The following is an 18,386-nucleotide window of genomic DNA, read 5'->3' as shown; positions in this document are numbered from 1 at the left end:
CTTATCCCGCAACAAGGAAGTTTGTAGTAAATATAAATTGACTAGAATGAAATAAAACAAATTTCAAGGCCCATGGCAACTATTGGTGCAGTTTAAAATTCATAATGTGATGTTTGAAAACATATTTGATTTTTTAATACTACATAAATATCTATGTGCATATTATATTTAGAAGTGAGTCATGTAAAGATGGAAAAGTTAAGAGGGCTGCAACAACACGCGGCATTTAACTAGTGTGGAATAGACTTCTAAACTCCTAAAGTGGTAAGACCAAATTTATAAATCTTTAGGCATGTTTTATAGATTACTTTTTTTTGGATTTGTCTATGTCTCAGTCGACTAAGAATTTTTTAAGTCTCGGTCACGAGAAAAGTGCAATTGTAGTTTTAAAAAATGCAACTCAGCCGAGTTGCACTTTTTTGGGTAGAGAATGCAATGGCACATTTTTTATTAAAGAAAAGTACCACCGAAGCACTTTTTTGTGGGTAAGTGAGACTTAAGAAATTCTTATTCGACTGACACATAACAAATCTGACTTGTTTTTGCCATAGATGTAGACGTGTCCATGTGGATGAAACCAGCCAAGTACTGTACGTGAAAGAATACTACGGCAGGTAAATGTTTTCAAAAGCAGTTTCCTTGGAGGTTTTTTTTTTGTAAGGATTCGAGTATGTATAGTTTCTTGCATATCAAGAGTTTACGATGTTGGTTTCAAAAAAAAAAAGAGTTTACGATGTTTCTTGTTCCTACGTCTCGTCGGGCAGTTGGTTGGACATTGAGATCGGTCGTCCAGAACTGTTACAGATAGAATTTGGAACAAACAGTTGAAGCACATATATTTGGATTAGGACCGGAAAAGGATATTGGCGAAATTACAGACGTGTTTCGCACGTACGTCCCAGATCAGTTGGACACGCACGAGCAGCCCGATCGACGGCGTAGCGCGCAACAACATACCGCGTGAGCCAGACAGGCCGTTGTCGTTTAAATCTCGTATACGATCACTTGTTTATCTCTTCCCGCCCCCCTCCAGGTACTATATAAATCGACCTCCCCGGCCCTGAAGAATCAAGCACGATATCCATCGATCTACATCATGGCGCCAAGCCTAGCCACCACGGCGCTCTTCCTCGCCGTCCTCCTCGTCGTCTCCTCCTCCCCAGCGGCGGCGGCGAGGTCGAGCAGCAAGCACGCCATCCGGACGGCGTCGTCGTCTGACGGCAAACCTGCAGCGGCGGCCACGACGCACGACATCCCGGCCGTGTTCGCCTTCGGCGACTCCACGCTGGACCCGGGCAACAACAACCGGCTCCTGACGCTGGTGCGCGCCGACCACGCGCCCTACGGACGCGCCTTCCCCGCCGGCGTGGCGCCCTCGGGCCGCTTCTCGGACGGCAAGCTCATCACCGACTACATCGTCGCCGCGCTCGGCATCAAGGACCTCCTCCCGGCGTACCACGACCATGGGCTCACCCACGCCAACGCCACCACGGGGGTCAGCTTCGCCTCCGGAGGGTCCGGCCTGGACGACCTCACCGCGCACGAAGCGCTGGTGTCGACGTTCGAGTCGCAGATCAGCGACTTCCAGCAGCTGCTCTCCCGGATCGGCGAGCCCCAGGCCTCCGACATCGCCGGCAAGTCGCTCTTCATCCTCTCCGCGGGCACCAACGACGTCACCATGAACTACTACATGATGCCGTTCCGCGCCCTCAACTACCCCACCATCGACGGCTACCACGACTACCTCATCAACAAGTTCCAGTCCTACATCCAGGTCGGATCATTAACTAGTAGATCGATATATACTTAATTCAGTCCTCTTCTTTCAGTAGTAGATCAGTATCTGAATATTAACGATGCAACGTACAATGTGGATGCAGAGCCTGTACAAGCTGGGCGCCCGCAGGTTCATCGTGGCGGGCATGCCGCCGGTGGGGTGCCTGCCGGTGATGAAGAGCCTGAGGGGCAGCAGCCGCCGCTCTCGTCGGGGCACGGCTGCGTGGAGCTGCAGAACCAGGAGACGCAGAGGTACAACGCCAAGCTGCAGAAGGCGCTGGCGCAGCTGGAGGCCAACTCCACGGGCGCCACCGTCTCGTACGTCGACAACTACACGCCGCTCCTGGACATGGTCACGCACCCGGACAAGTACGGCTTCACCCAGACGGGTCTCGGCTGCTGCGGGACCGGGATGATGGAGATGGGGGCACTCTGCACCAGCCTGCTCCCGCAGTGCAAGTCGCCGGAGCAGTACATGTTCTTCGACTCCGTGCACCCCACGCAGGCAACCTACAAGGCCATGGCCGACCAGATCATCAAGGCCCACATCTCCCAGTTCACCAACAATTACTAGATTTTTTTTGTTACTAGTTAGTTCTGCCGTATAGTGCTACTACGTAGATACAGAGATTTAGTTCGTGGTACGTTTATTGTCAAAAAGTGTAGTAGTAATTATTTTGTTCATAAATACAGGATTATGTCCAGTTCAGTTGAACATGTCCATCATATATATATAGGAAGTTTTTGAGTCGCTCTGATTGTTTCAGAAAATAGTTCAGGACTTTCAGATTAATCTTTTTCTTAGGGGAGACTTTCAGATTATGTTCGAGTCACAGATAGCACACTGATTCAGATCAGACAGCGAATAGTATCACCAAGTAATATGCCCTCTTCCATAGCTTCTCTCTTAACTATATCAATAGATCAACTGAAACTAAGTAACAGTAAGGAAAAATTAAAAGAGAGCATATCAGGCAGCCAAGAGTCGAAATCTGAAACTGAAACGCGCATCAGCAATTCATCACCATACTGAGCGTAAGACAGATAAGCAGAGGAGAACCCAAATAGTGAGTTAAACATGTGGATGCATGACCTTTTACCTACAAAAGAGACATCATTGTCTTGCAGCACCCATATCACACCGCTTTAGCTGAGCAATTCTACTTATCGCGCTACTATCAAGTGTCAACTGGAAGTCTGAACCAAACCAACTCCCAGATCCCCAAAAAAATGAGATGATTCACCAGCAAACTCCACTTCTCCCGCAAAGTCAGAGTCCCATAAACTGCCACCGTCTGCCACTACTTGATTGTTAGTTTTAAGGAACCTGAAGATAAAAAAAAAAACATGAAGCATGTATAGATGTAAAAACACAAAGAGCATGCGTGATATAGACACAACACAAGAGATAGAAAATGAAAGTAAGCAGAAAGGCCTATAGTCCATCTATCTCCCTAGTGAAGGTGAATGAATTGTGAATTTATCATCTGGATATGCATGTCCGGACGGCGGGATTGCAGACAAAACTTACAGCATACACGATTCTTGTTACCCTTTTCGTAAAATGAAACTTGAGTCTTCAGATTCAGCGTTGGTCAGTTGGTGAAACATTAGGGGCTTTTGAATAAATATACGAAGAGAGCAAATGATACCGAAAAAAACAACCAAAAGTAGCAGACTAAACAGGAAGGCTACATTAGTCCATCTATGTCTGTTTATTTTCCATCCATGTTTTTACTGCAGCAGAAAATTGCACCATTAGCACTTGCTAATAAATAGCAAGAGCTTCAATTTCAGGTTTCATCAGTTGTTGATAAAATTCCAGGAAAAGGAAAAAAAATGTATACATGCTGATGAAATGGCTATAGGCACTCTTGAGGCTCGTATACAGTATTCATTAACACAATGGTCAAAATAATAAACAAAGGTACGCACCATCCGCCAACAAAATATACTACCTCCACCCAAAAAAAGATGTCTCAACTTTGTCAAGATTTGCATTTATCTACACAATAAAACTCGTCTAGATACATGCGTATCTACACAAAGTTGAGACATCCTTTTCAGGACGGAGGGAGTACATATTATCCTTCACACTCCTATACCCCAATATGCAATGGTATGAATAGTCTGTAGTTTCACACTTAAACACACTGCTGGTTCAGAAAGTACTAATGCACATGGATATGGAAGATCCATGCTAAATAACAACCCATAATTTCAGCAGTATGGCTAGTTGCTTGCCGGACAGTTGCTCTTCAACATGACAGTATGATTATTTCAGCAGTATTAAACTGTTTTGTGTTACTGGTTTTGAGTCCGAACAATTATTTCTAGTTCGAAGAAAAAACAAAGTAGAATAACTAGTATTACGGAAGTTGACATATTGGACTACAGAGAGAACCAGTTGAAAATATTGCACAACATTGTTCTTCTAGGTTATAAAATGCATGGATTGAGTAACAGATGTAGGCAAGAGGAATGCATCCTAGACATCTGAATGGATGATACCACATCCAAAAATGTATTAATAAAGAAGCATCAACTAAGAGAAATCACCTTTTTCGTAAAATGAATCTGGAGGCTTCAAATTCAGCCTTGATCAGTTGGTGAAACATTAAGGGCTTTTGAATAACTATATGAAGAGAGCGAATGATACGGAAGAAACAACCAAAAGTAGCTGACTAAACAGGAAGGCTACATTAGTCCATCTATGTCTGTTTATTTTCCATGCATGACTTTACTGCAGCAGAAAATTACACCATTAATACTTGCTAATATATAGCAAGAGCTTCAATTTCAGGTTTCGTCAGTTGTTGATAATATTTCAAGAAAGGAACAAAAAATAGCATACATGCTGATGAAATGGCTATAGGCACTCTTCAGGCTCTTATACAGTATTCAGTAACGCAATGGGCAGAATAATGAACAAAGGTATGCATCATCCGCAAAAAAATATGCATTATCCTTACATTCCTATACCCCTATATGCAATGGTTTGAATATTCTTTAGTTTCACACTTAAACACGCTGCTCGTTCAGAAAGTAATAATACACATGGATATGGAAGTCCATGCTAAAATAACAACCCATAATCGTGCTTGCACATGAAGTAGTCACCGTAGTCCATGCTGAAGACAATCTTCATGAACAGATCCTTGTTCATATGAAACTGGCGCCGAAAATCCTTTGGCGTGTGAGTTGCATCATCGATGAAATAGTTGAGCGCCTCGTTCTCAAGTGTTGCAGCGGTTTGACCTGCCTGCAGATCAACTCGTAGTCTCTTAGAAGCATCGTCTTGCTCGGCGACGGCAACATGGATGAGCTATCCATCAAGGACGCCCCTAGGATGGAAGGTTGATCGGATCAGATCAATTTGGCACCTCGCCCATCATCCGGATAATCAGGGCACCGAAACTGCTCATCTTGGGCTCACTTCTAGATGATCTCGCTAAACTGAAGCTTGGAAGGACACTTCTGCAGGTAGCTTCCGGTTATCTCAGATTCAGCATTCTGCATCACCATATGTTGATTATCTTGTGTATTCATGCTCTTTCTGGTTTTTCCCCAGGAAGTAGATGTTTTTTTAAGATGAACCATAATATATATAATACGCCAGCAAGCCGCCTCATTAAAAACCTTCCAGTCCCCTTAGGTACCATGGTAAGGAAAAGAGTGCGAAAGAAACTTGCTGCTCTAAAGTTTACAGAATGTTTACATCAGGTACAACAGACCCTAACACTAGGGATTCCTCAACTCAGCAAGGTTACACTATGTAGAGACTAACTCCTCTAAAGAGATCGGAATAGAGCCATGAAGGAGACCAGATTCTCCACTTTTTCCTAGTTGCGCCAAACCATGTGCCACCCTATTACATAAATGATCCACTTTTGTCTCAGTAATAGACTGATGAACCTTTAACAGTTCCTGGCCTTCCAAGTAGAGAGGCCAGCTTGCTGATTTATCAGGTTCTCCGTTCAGCAAGACTTGTACCGTTCTTCTAGGTTATAAAATGCATGGACTGAGTAACAGGTATAGGCAAGAGGAATGCATCCTAGACATCTAAATGGATGATACCACATCCAAACATGCATTAATAAAGAAGCATCGACTAAGAGAAAGTACCCAGAGATGCATTAGATGGTAAATATGTACCTTTCAGGTCTTCGGATGTCTGTCCGAACGAACCAGAACATCTGCCAGAGTCTTATTTTTTTCGACGTCATTCTTGCCTACAAAAGGGTTCATTTGATCAGCGTACAAGATTTCAAACGACAGCCACAACAGTAACAGCAAATAATTTATAACAGTATACTAGATTTCTGTGCATTGCATACTAGACCTAGCAAAGAAAAAAAAGCTGATGCATAGAGCAAGGTTATCAAGAATTCAGTACATCGTACACATAAGCGAGTTACTAAAATGGACACAAACATACATAAATCCTTAAGGAACCTTTGAACAGCAGATTAAAGAGAGATTGGAATAACAAGTGGAGCATGTAGTGTAAATTACAATTCATAAACAACAGATTACTCTAATCCTGCTTTACACTGGAAATTCTAACTTGCAAAAAACATCACCAAAGGAGGCTGCTGATACTTAGCTGCACGCACTACTGAAAAGGGACAGAGGATAGCCACTGATTCAGCTGTTAAGACTTATTGCCACCAAGATATATCAGATTCATCCCACGAAAATCACCATAGTAGTGGACTCCATTTCAGAATTAGTTTCAGAAAAAAAAGTACAACTTCATAACTGAGAGTATGCATGATCATCATGGGATTAACCTAATAGACAGTGTACCATGACAGCTAACTCATACTAGCGCATAAATGTTTCAAAGTAATTTTGGCATGACCAAGGCAATAGCAAACTTGATTGGAAAACCAGCAAGTTGAAATGCCTGAAGAAACATATCTGCAGGCATGCTGAAGAACACAAGTAATGTGGAGCACAAGGGGCCAAACACACATGAATTTAAACTAGACATGTATGGGAGTCTCATCAACACTCCATAACTCATGCCAGCCATTAGACATGATTGCCAATTTGCAACTAAAGAGAAAAAGTGTCGACTTTGATCACCCACCTGGAATCGGGGCCGATCCGAGAAATGATGGGAGCACGCATGGCAGATAGGAGCTTGACGCGGACTGAGGAGAAACGCCTCTCAGCACAGATGCACTACCCACAAGGATAGTCTCCTGGCGCATGTCCACGCTGACGGTAAATTCCTCCACGTTGAGGTGCAGCACATCAGCGTTGAGCGGGTCGACAGCAGCAATGGAAGGCACCACCTTGCCATTGGGCCAAAGGCTGTCAACGGGCACCTGGTGCTCGAGCGTCCAGCGGCCGCTCTCGTCGTCCAGCGTGAAGGACCTGACATGGAACGCGTCGGCCTCGGCGTAGCACAGCCTGCCGGCGCTGACACCCATGCGGCGGTGCTTGAGGTTGACGAGCCGCCTTATCTCCGTGTCGCTCTGTGGGCCGGGGAGCACGCAGCCTTCCGGCAGCTCGACGGCGCGGAGCTCGGGCCGGGCGCTGAACGGGTCGACGCAGACGGCGCCCCAGCTGAGGTCCACCCACCAGAGCCGGCCCCCGCAGTCCAGCACCTCGTGCTCGTGGTCCAGGTGCATCCGGCGGCCAGGCGGCAGCGGCGACGGCAGCAGCAGCTCGCCCCAGTCCCCCGTCTCCGAGGAGAACCGGTGCAGCATGAAGCGGCGGCCGCCGTCGACCTCGGCCAGCTGGGCAGCGGCGTACTTCTCGGGCTGGGTGAGGAGGCCCATGCCGTCCGTTGAGGTGCCGTGGAGGTCCGGGAGGCGGAAGAGGTCGCCGGTGACCGGGTTGCAGACGCGGCGCTCGAAGGTCCGGCAGACGAGGTCGGAGGGCGTGACCTTGAGGAGCACGTCGGGCGGGAGGTTGAGGTCCGCTTTGGGGTGGAGCTTGAAACGGGACTTGTGGGCGTCGAGGAGGAGGAAGCCGTGGGCGCTGGCGGCGAGGAGGCGGCTGCGCATGGTGTCCATGTACAGGTTGTTGTTCTTGTCCCCGGGAGGCTGTAGGTCCAAGGACCAGACGGGGACGGTGATGGAGGAGGCGGAGGGGGGCGGGCGGAAGGAGGAGGAGACGGCTACCGGGGATCTGGTGAGCAGCGTATCTCGGTCCATGAGCACCCAGGGAGGGCGCGGGGCGGCTGTGGCTGTGGAGAGGGAGCGGCGGAGGTGGCCGGAGACGACGCCGCGGAGAAGGGGCAGCATTTTTTGGCGGAGGAGGCGGTGGTCGATTTGTGGCGGTAGCAAGTGAGGGGACAGAGGAGAGGGTTCGCCGGGTCCCCAGCAGCCTGTGTGCAGTCCGGGAGGCCGAGAAGAAGGCGAGAAGTAGCTTTCCCTTCCCTGCCCGCGCCTGGTTCCCGCAGCTGTGACAGTTCGGCTTTTTCCACGTGCTCCGTATCAGTATGTCAGTGAACCTGTCTGTTGCCTATTGGTTCCGTCGGTCCATCTTCACTTTATGGACAGTCAATGCCAAGTATACCCAAGACCAAACGCAGTCCCACACCACAGCATCCTTTTGTTCATACGATTTGTATATAGGAGATTTGAATAGAAACTAATTCTATAAAATTAATTCTATAGAAACTAATACTATAAAATTATTGCACCATAGGAGCATCTTCACCGACGGCTTCTAAATTGAAGCTAGCTGATGGCGCCTACACGATACGTATGGGGGACGCCGATACGTCCTCCCGAATTATAGGCACGAGGGTTCCATACCGGTTTTCCCCAATTTTTCCCCTATTTACACCATTTATACAATATTTTTAATTATTAGTTCAAACCGTTTTAAAACACACCAATTTATTCATACAATAATTTAGCATAGTTTAACACAAATACAAATGGAATTATTCATACAATAATTTAAATTTTAAATCATGCGTTAGCGGCTCCTCTCCTCACCTACAAATGCGTAGCCAGGTCCGTCTCAAGTTGAGCATGAACATGCATCTTGGATTTTTTCATGCATGTGAAGGAAAGTCGCGAACTCTTCAAGTACATTCTCAACTTTAGCAAGACGTTCTTGATAATCAAATGGTTGATCATCATCCACAGTTGTGTCACGCTTGCTCTCAATGATCATGTTGTGCAACACAAGCATTTATCACCTCCCACATCTAAGACTCCGACCAAGTGAGAGCATCCTGACAATGGCGAAACGCTGCTGGAGCACACCAAAAGCCCACTCAACATCCTTGCGAGCTGCTTCCTGGCATGTCGTAAAAATAAGCGTCCATCTTAGAACCTGGAGCAGGGATTGTCTTCCCAAATGTAGCGTACATTGGATAGATACCATCCGCTAGATAGTACCCCTTGTTGTATGCGTGGATGTTGACCTCAAAGTTCATGGCAGGAGCTTGTCCCTCAGCTAGCCTGGCAAACACCGCACAGCGTTCCAGCACGTTGATATCATTGTGGGGTCCTGCCATGCCAAAAAAAAGCATACCGAATTCAGAGGTCATAGTATGCCACCGCCTCAAGAATGACACCACACTCACCGGTATGCCCCTTGAGCATCCCTTGCCAAGTATGCTTGGCAAGTGAAAATCTCCGGCCTTGACATCTTTGAGATGTGCGGAGTGGTGTGCCTCTCAGATGAGGGGTGGAGATGGCCTCGACATTCTTGTCGGATATTGCCTTGTGGCTTGTTTTGACACTGGAATACCCCCCCCCGGAATCTACTGCAATAACTCTAGACATTTTGTCCCTCCCAATGTTGCACCAAGTACAAATTGTGGGGACCTATAAAAGGCCCCTTCTTCCCCAAGAGGAGGTAGCTCTTTCTCTCTCTCTCTATCTCTCTCTACTCCATGAATGTTGAGCTCAATTCTTGGTAACTCTCACTCCCAAGCAATTAATTCTTGATGCCCTTTGAGGAATTGGGGAAGGAGACCTAGATCTACACTCTAACCAATATAATTTGAATCCCCCAACTCTCTTCCTCCGGCAAAAAGAGGATAATCGGTACCCCGCTGCTTGATCATTAAACCAGACTTGGGATAAAGGCTAAGAAAAAGGTATCCATTGGTCTAAGGCCAGAAGGAAACAAAAATATAGATTGTCTACATACAAAACTAAGTGGACAATCTTATATGAAAATGTATAAGCAAGCACACACGTAAACAAGATGTATCGAGTAGTAAAGTATGGTAAAGGATGGAAGTAACCGTAATGAAAGCACGTAGATACATGAGGTTCCCGTAGTTCCTTCCATTTGAGGGTGAGTACGTCTTCATTAGAGGTGTGTGGTGGAATCAAGGCCAACCAACGCCAGAAAGTCCCCACCATATTCTCCAGTGAACAAGCCACAAAAGCGATTCCACGATGCACTAAGCGGTAGCCTTCGAGGTGGCAACTGGAACCTGTACAACAAGGTTGGGACAATCTCCAGAACTTAATTGGAGGTTCCCAAAGTCACCAAGAAGCTATTACAACTAATAACAAGCTTCAAGGTTGACCTCTTCCTTCTAGGGTTTCCTAGAAACCCAAGCGCACAAGTTCCACAATGGAATGCTGCCCCTATTCACCCATCTATTTGAACATATAATCTTTTCAATAAGCATGTCGATTCATGACATGTCGTTCCCATTGGACTTTGATATAGGCACAATACTCAGAGTAACCTTTTAATATTAAAATTAGTGGCAGATCGTTTGTTGATACAAGTAGATAGCCAAAATCACGAGGACTATCGACAACTATTATTTATACCGATTTAAATGAAAAAAGGATAATTGGCCTCAAACATCTCTACCTTGAGGAAGCCATGTCCAAGAATATATTTTGAGACGCAATATGGCGTCACTAGGGATGGTCGAGACACCATGCTATACCAAAGACAAGAGCGTCTTTAGACTCGTAGCCTCTCTATGATCTTTGAGACGGTGCATGGGTTGTAGAGATGTTATAAAACAACTACCACCCCTAGGTTGTGTGACCATTTCATTGTAGTGTCCCTCTAATCACCGATGACATCCACACAAGGGAACATACAACCACTAGTTCACCCCTTTTCCTAATCTTGATCACATCCATCTGCACTGACGCTCGAAGTTGGAACCAAAATCAAGGGGAGGCACACCCAGTGGAGTGGAGGTAGTGAAAGATCGAGATGTCGCCTAGGGGGGGGGGTGAATAGGCAATTAAAATCTCTTACGGATTTGTCTTGTAATAATGCGGAATTAAACTATCGTTTAGTTTACAAGCACAAACCCTAAATATGCTAAGCTCAACTAGGTGTAACAATAGCAACTAGAGCTAAGCAAGATAGGCACAAGATATATGTAGCACAAGTGATAGCAAGATATATGTACTTCAAGCACGATGGCTATCACAAGGAAAGAGAGCTCGGGTATAGAAATAACCGAGGCACGCGGAGACGAGGATTGATACGTCTCCAACGTATCGATAATTTCTTGTGTTCCATGCCACATTATTGATGTTATCTACATGTTTTATGCACACTTTATGTCATATTCGTGCATTTTCTGGAACTAACCTATTAACAAGATGCCGAAGTGCCGATTCTGTCGTTTTCTGCTGTTTTTGGTTTCAGTAAATCCTAGTAAAGAAATATTCTCGAATTGGACGAAATAAAAGCCCGGAGGCCTATTTTCTCACGAAGCTTCCGGAAGACCGAAGACGAGACGAAGAGGGGCCACGAGGGGGCCACACCCTAGGGCGGCGCGGCCCCCTGTGGTGTGGGGCCCTCGTGCCGCCTCTTGACCTACCCTTCCGCCTACTTAAAGCCTCCGTGACGAAACCCCCAGTACCGAGAGCCACGATACGGAAAACCTATGCGAGACGCCGTCGCCGCCGATCCCATCTCGGGGATCCAGGAGATCGCCTCCGGCACCCTGCCGGAGAGGGGAATCATCTCCCGGAGGACTCTACGCCGCCATGGTCGCCTCCGTAGTGATGAGTGAGTAGTCTACCCCTGGACTATGGGTCCATAGCAGTAGCTAGATGGTTGTCTTCTCCCCATTGTGCTATCATTGTCGGATCTTGTGAGCTGCCTATCATGATCAAGATCATCTATCTGTAATTCTATATGTTGCGTTTGTTGGGATCCGATGAATAGAGAATACTTGTTATGTTGATTATCAAAGTTATGCTTATGTGTTGTTTATGATCTTGCATGCTCTCCGTTATTAGTAGATGCTCCGGCCAAGTAGATGCTTTTAACTCCAAGAGGGAGTACTTATGCTCGATAGTGGGTTCATGCCTGCATTGACACCCGGGACAGATGACGAAAAGTTCTAAGGTTGTGTTGTGCTCGTTGCCACTAGGGATAAAACATTGATGCTATGTCTAAGGATGTAGTTGTTGATTACATTACGCACCATACTTAATGCAATTGTCTCGTTGCTTTGCAACTTAATACCGGAGGGGGTTCGGATGATAACCTGAAGGTGGACTTTTTAGGCATAGATGCAGTTGGATGGCGGTCTATGTACTTTTTCGTAATGCCCAAATTAAATCTCACTATACTCATCATAATATGTATGTGCATTGTCATGCTCTCTTTATTTGTCAATTGCCCAACTGTAATTTGTTCACCCAACATGTTGTTCGTCTTATGGGAGAGACACCTCTAGTGAACTGTGGACCCCGGTCCAATTCTCTTTACTCGAAATACAATCTATCGCAATACTTGTTTTTACTGTTTTCTCTCGCAAACAATCATCTTCCACACAATACGGTTAATCCTTTGTTACAGACAAGCCGGTGAGATTGACAACCTCATCTGTTTCGTTGGGGCAAAGTACTTTGGTTGTGTTGTGCAGGTTCCACGTTGGCGCCGGAATCCCCGGTGTTGCGCCGCACTACATCTCGCCGCCATCAACCTTCAACGTGCTTCTTGGCTCCTCCTGGTTCGATAAACCTTGGTTTCTTTCCGAGGGAAAACTTGCTGCTGTGCGCATCATACCTTCCTCTTGGGGTTGCCCAACGAACGTGTGAAATACACGCCATCAAGGATGTATTCCCGTGTTCCCTTGCTTTGCAACAAGGTACGTCACGTTTGGAGGGGTGGAGGTCCCACGAAGGATTCCCCACGCCACGAAGGCTCACCCTGTTCTCCGAACCACACCCACGAAGGATAATGGCCCTTTCCTTATGGTTAGCTTTTCCTCCGCTCCGGAGATGGCAAGCTCCACAACCACTTCACAAGCTCCACGAAGGAGAAGCCCGGGCCTCTTCACAATCTTCTTGAAGAGATCACCGGAGCACCAACCGCCAAGCCAACTAGGAGGTTTCCCTCCAAGAGTAACAAGCTCACGGGCTCTCACTCGAACTAATCGTGGTGGAGAGCTCAACACTATGCAATGATGCAAAGCAAGAACACTAGAGGTGTTCAAATCCTTCACACTCAAATCCCACCAAAGCAACGAATGCTAGGATGAGATTGGAGAGGAAGAACAAAGAGGAAATCAACAAATGACTCCAAGATCTAGATCCAAGGGGTTCCCCTCACTTAGAGGAGAAATGGATTGGTGGGGATTGTAGATCTAGATCTAGAATCATGGGGGGATTCAAGAGAGAGGGCAAGTTCTTCAAAGGCAACAATGGAGGAGAGAGAGTGGAAGAACTAACTCAGCCCAAGGTGGAAGAAGGGCTATTTATAGCCCAAGAGCAAATATAACCGTTGGGGAAAAGTTGGGCTGAGTCAACCGTCGGGAGGCCGGTCAACCGGGCCTGGGACCGGGTCGTCCGGTTCAGGACCCGGTCAGACCGGGCCACAGACCGGGCCATCCGGTCCACAGACCGGTCGACCGGGCTAGTGACCGGACCAAGCTGAAAAGCTTACTGGATAGTGCCCGGATGGCACCGGTCCAGGGGCCGGTTTGAACCGGGCCATCCGGTCAGACGGCCGGTCACGCCGGGCAAGAAACCGGACCAAGATTAAAAGCTTACTGGATAGAGCCCGGATGGCACCGGTCCAGGGGCCGGTTTGAACCGGGCCATCCGGTCAGACGGCCGGTCACGCCGGGCTAGAAACCGGGCCGCCAGAAATCATGTTATACAAAAACTGTGATAACTTTTGTGTCCGGACCCCGATTGACATGAAACCAATTTTGTTGGAAAGATAACGACGAATAGAACCCCAACAAAAACTGGAAATATGGAGACTCCTCACAGAATATTTTAGATGATTTTAGAGAGGGAGTCTCCCACCGTCAAGAAACGGTGAAGACGTCCAAACTCGAAAACGCAATAGAAGATGCATGCGGATTCCGTTTTCGATGAACTTGGGCTTGTTGTAAAGCTAGCAACAAGCTCAAGAACCTCACACAGATAAACACCAAGAAGCAATAGGGATATGCAAAGTATGCAAAGGATTGAGCTCCCTACGACAATGCGATCAAGTTACCCAACCGAAAGCCCCTCTTGATAGTGCGGCTATCTATCCTATAATCCGGTCTCCCAACATCCACCTTGAGACCGGTAAAAGGAAAACCTAGCAAGGCCATACCTTTGCCTTGCGCATCCCGCTTGATCTTGATGATAACTCTTCAAGCTCTACACAAGCCGGAATGCCTCACTTGATCAATGTTGCTTCGTGAAGACTCACAAATACTCCCCCATACACTATGATGGGAAAGCTCCATTGATGCACATCTTCACATGTCCATTATCACCAAATGGACGGCAAGCTTCAAGCATGTGATCCACTTGAGATGCTCATCTTGAACTTGCCCAACTCAATCCTTGTATCTTCTCATACTCACGTAAGATAGAGCATGGCTAATATTGAGTTCCACATAAGAACTCCATCTTCATTTCTTCTTCTTGATCATATCACATATGTATCTTCATAACCGATGATCTTGATGCCAATACACAAGGTATACCTTTATCTTCATGGCATCCATACTTGAATCCAACACATGGAATACAAGTAGTACCTATGGAATATTCCTTCATATAAACACAATGAAAACATTAGTCCATAGGGGTTGTCATTAATTACCAAAACCACACATAGGGGCAATGTACCCTTACAATCTCCCCCATTTTGGTAATTGATGACAACCACAATAAGAGGGTTTATATAATGAATATTAGAAACAAGTACGCAACTTATCCGAGAATAAGTTGTATACAAGAGGTTGTATTTGATATGGTCAAGTGACACAAAGCTACTAGCCCATATCAAAACCGGCTCTACTCACACAACTACAACAAATGCAAGAGATGTGAGTAGAACCAATATATATAGTGAAAACTCCCCCACAATGTATGCACGTGTGATGAACATGAATTCATTGCATATATTGTCAAGATTAACCTTTGGGATAGTTTCCACTATATATATACAACCATGCAAGACATATAAATATGGAATGCATGAGAGGCAAAACACTTAAGCACAAACAATTCTTAAGTATAAAACCATTCCCTTAAACCCTCTAAACTTCTCCCCCATTGGCATCGATTGTCAAAATGGGTGAAAAATTTAGAAGGCCAATATAATGTGAGTTCCTCCCCAAAGTGTGCACTTCTCATAATTTGAGTGGAATCAAGTGCACATATCCAATGATGAATACTTGAAGGAAGTCAAACTATATTGAGGATCAAAGATTGCATAAAGATAACATGGTGAAGTGAGCTTCAACAAATAAAGCAAGCAATCAAAGATCCAATTGGACAAACAAAGATATCATGATAAGAAAGATATAGTGCTCTAAAAATAAGAAAGCTCCCCAAGGTTCGTGCACAATTTATAATGTTTGCATTTGAATACAATATGCACAAACATGGAATCCTCACTCCCTATATATCATTTAGAACACAACTAAGATAAAGAGAGTATGCTTATCAAGAACAACTTGAGTCCAACAATCACGAGATATGAGTGCATGAAGAAAAACAAGGAGACCAAGCACTCATAAATTTTCTTTACCAACACCACTAAAAACAAAAGAGTAAAAGATGGTTGACAAAGAACAAGGATATCAAGATGATGGATTAACGCTCTTATGTATATAAGTTTCTAAAGTGGACATAGTGATCCATAAAGAAACATGCACACACAAGAGGTTAACAAAATAAATAAGACAAAGATATCCAAGATGAAGTCATGAAATATACCAAGAATGTTTGCTTAAAAAGCATATATAGCCTATGGCTTCCAATTTTCACTTATGGTATATGAATGAACTTCAACCAAATAAAATCTCAAAAACATCACAACTAACAATAAGGGAAGTAAGGCTAGTTAAAATGTTTTGAGAAAGGCAACAAGTATCACAAATACGGATTTATTTCACAAATTCATCAATATGGCACACAAGAGCTCTTTGAGGAATTGATATGCAATAAATTGCTAGAGGGCATATTTGTGATAGGTGAATCATAAAATATGATATATATATATCCTATCATATGCATCTTTTCAAATTACTCAAATGTTTTAATAAGAAGTTTTATTTTAAAAGGGTTTTTCAAGAACCGCAATATTTTCGAAATAAATAATTTCATGCCAAGATACAACCTACAAGAGGTTGGATGCTATATGAGAATGCATGAATAAGATACTTGTTACCGAGATAGCAATGGCTTGATGTAGTAGATAAGAGTTCATCGATCATCCTAGCTTGACTCCAAATCTCATATGGTGACAACACCTTCCTTATAGATGAGACAAGCCTCCATTGCATCTCCAATATACCTAAAACATCATTCAAGTACATCTTGGTCCCCAAACTTATTGGGTCCAACATGGTTAGTCTAACCACAATATATAGGACACACTCCATATAAACATGTGCATATTTATAGATGAAATTTTGAATTTCATGCACATCTTAGCCGTTTAGGATTTGATGGAGTATACCCTATATAATGGATCGAAGAAAGAAAGCATTCTATAGATATAAATAAATTACATATAAGCACGCACAAAGACTTTTTAAAGATCCAAGAAAGATATACTTTGAACAAAACACCAAATGAATTGAATAAGGCATAAAGGTGTGACCAAACAAATTTGTTGTCCAAATTATATCAAAGACGCAAATCACAAAAGATTTGTTCAATCAAAGTTCAACAAATGAACTAAGAAGAAACCATTGAGCATAAAGGATGAAATAAAGCAAACATGCTCAAAGATTTATCTCATTCAAGCAAATAAAACATGTAAGAAGGAATGAGATAGCAAACTCCCAAAAGAGCAAGGTTCAAACAAATAAACCAAACCCTCTACACTTTTCACAATGGCACAATGTACCGTAAGGAAAAGGTTTGTCTTCCAAAACAAACACTTGATATGAATCAAGAGAATTTATCAAAAGATTTTTCAAAGGGACAAGGAAGACACATGGGAGCAACAAAGATTTCTTGGAAATAAAATAAGTAAATAAGAAGCAATCCAAGGTGAAGATGATCCATGAATTCAACCACATACAAGGTTATCAATTGTCAAAGACAATGAGAATATTGGAATTAGATTCCTAGTGGTATATCAACAAGGATAGTAAGGATCAAATTCACAATAAAAGGCATAGGATAAGTATATAGAATTAAGCACTATGCACGGATGAAGATTCTTGATAGCTTCAACTAGTCAAACAATCACGCACGGCAATGATTAGAATAACTTGAAGCAAACGGTGTCCCAAATAAGATATAGAGATATGTATTTGAGGAAGAACCGTACCAAGAATTTCTTACTCAAACAAGAACCAAAAGATGAGTAATAAAAGTTTTTTACTACAAGTGGAGCTTGTTTGAGCAAACATGCCACCTAGGATCAAGATAATTACGTGTATCAACACTAAGTGGCATAACCTCATATGTTCACATTTTCTAGGCTTGTGATATGTACATAACATATTACTCCCCCATAATGTGATAAGTCATTTCTTCTAAAACAAGAGGCAACTAAAATTCGACTAGAGGTGATTAATGGACATTAGAATTTGAATTTCTCATGAGTATGTCACACCACATAGTGACTAGATAATCTCTTAATATCAATACTAAGTGGTGGTACCCATGTACACACATTTTAAAGAAAGAGAGATGCACAAGGCATATCACTCCCCCAAAATGGGATGTTCCATTAATCACTCAAAGAGAGCCAAATAAGATGTCATCAAGATGCATTAGGCTCACAACAATACACAAGTATATGATGAGTCAAACAAACATACTTGAATACACAAGATAGGTAAGTAAGACACAACACATACACACAAATATTTGGTACAAAACCAAACATGCAAAGGGGCAAGTAACTTACAATAAGTATGATGAGTTGAAGTATAAGTTACCGCAAGGAGGAACATTGGGTATAAGATATAGATGATAATCCATATGACTTGGCTTGGTCAAAATATAATATATGAAGATCCCTTAGTTCTTCATGAAGTAGCCAAATCTCCAATGACCTCCACATGCACCTATTGATCAAGTTTGAGATTGTTGGTCCCCAACCAAGTTGGGTCCTAAGAGATTAGTCACAATAGGCTTGGCAACCCAAATGGTTCTTTTCTTGAAACCACTTTGAGTTCCAACAAACTTGGCAAACACATTGCCATTCTTATC

The 18,386-nt window shown here is 44.1% G+C and overlaps 1 protein-coding gene and 1 pseudogene across 1 annotated transcript; one reads left to right on the top strand and one right to left on the bottom strand.

The window, feature by feature from the left end:
- The first annotated feature begins 1,096 nt into the window (after nt 1–1,096).
- On the top strand, nt 1,097–2,485 carry LOC124648714 (annotated as a pseudogene).
- Nucleotides 2,486–5,854: 3,369 nt separating this feature from the next.
- Nucleotides 5,855–8,036, bottom strand: LOC124707964. Its single transcript, XM_047239657.1, has 2 exons — nt 6,872–8,036; nt 5,855–6,008 (listed from the first exon to the last, which is right to left on the bottom strand). Exons 1-2 carry the CDS (start codon nt 8,034–8,036, stop codon nt 5,935–5,937), a joined length of 1,239 nt encoding a protein of 412 aa, XP_047095613.1. The 3' UTR covers nt 5,855–5,934.
- Between the last annotated feature and the right edge of the window lie 10,350 nt (nt 8,037–18,386).

The sequence above is a fragment of the Lolium rigidum genome, chromosome 4 (assembly GCF_022539505.1).
Source record: "Lolium rigidum isolate FL_2022 chromosome 4, APGP_CSIRO_Lrig_0.1, whole genome shotgun sequence".
Classification (NCBI taxonomy): Eukaryota; Viridiplantae; Streptophyta; class Magnoliopsida; order Poales; family Poaceae; genus Lolium; species Lolium rigidum.
This window is presented reverse-complemented; position numbering and strand designations above follow the sequence as displayed.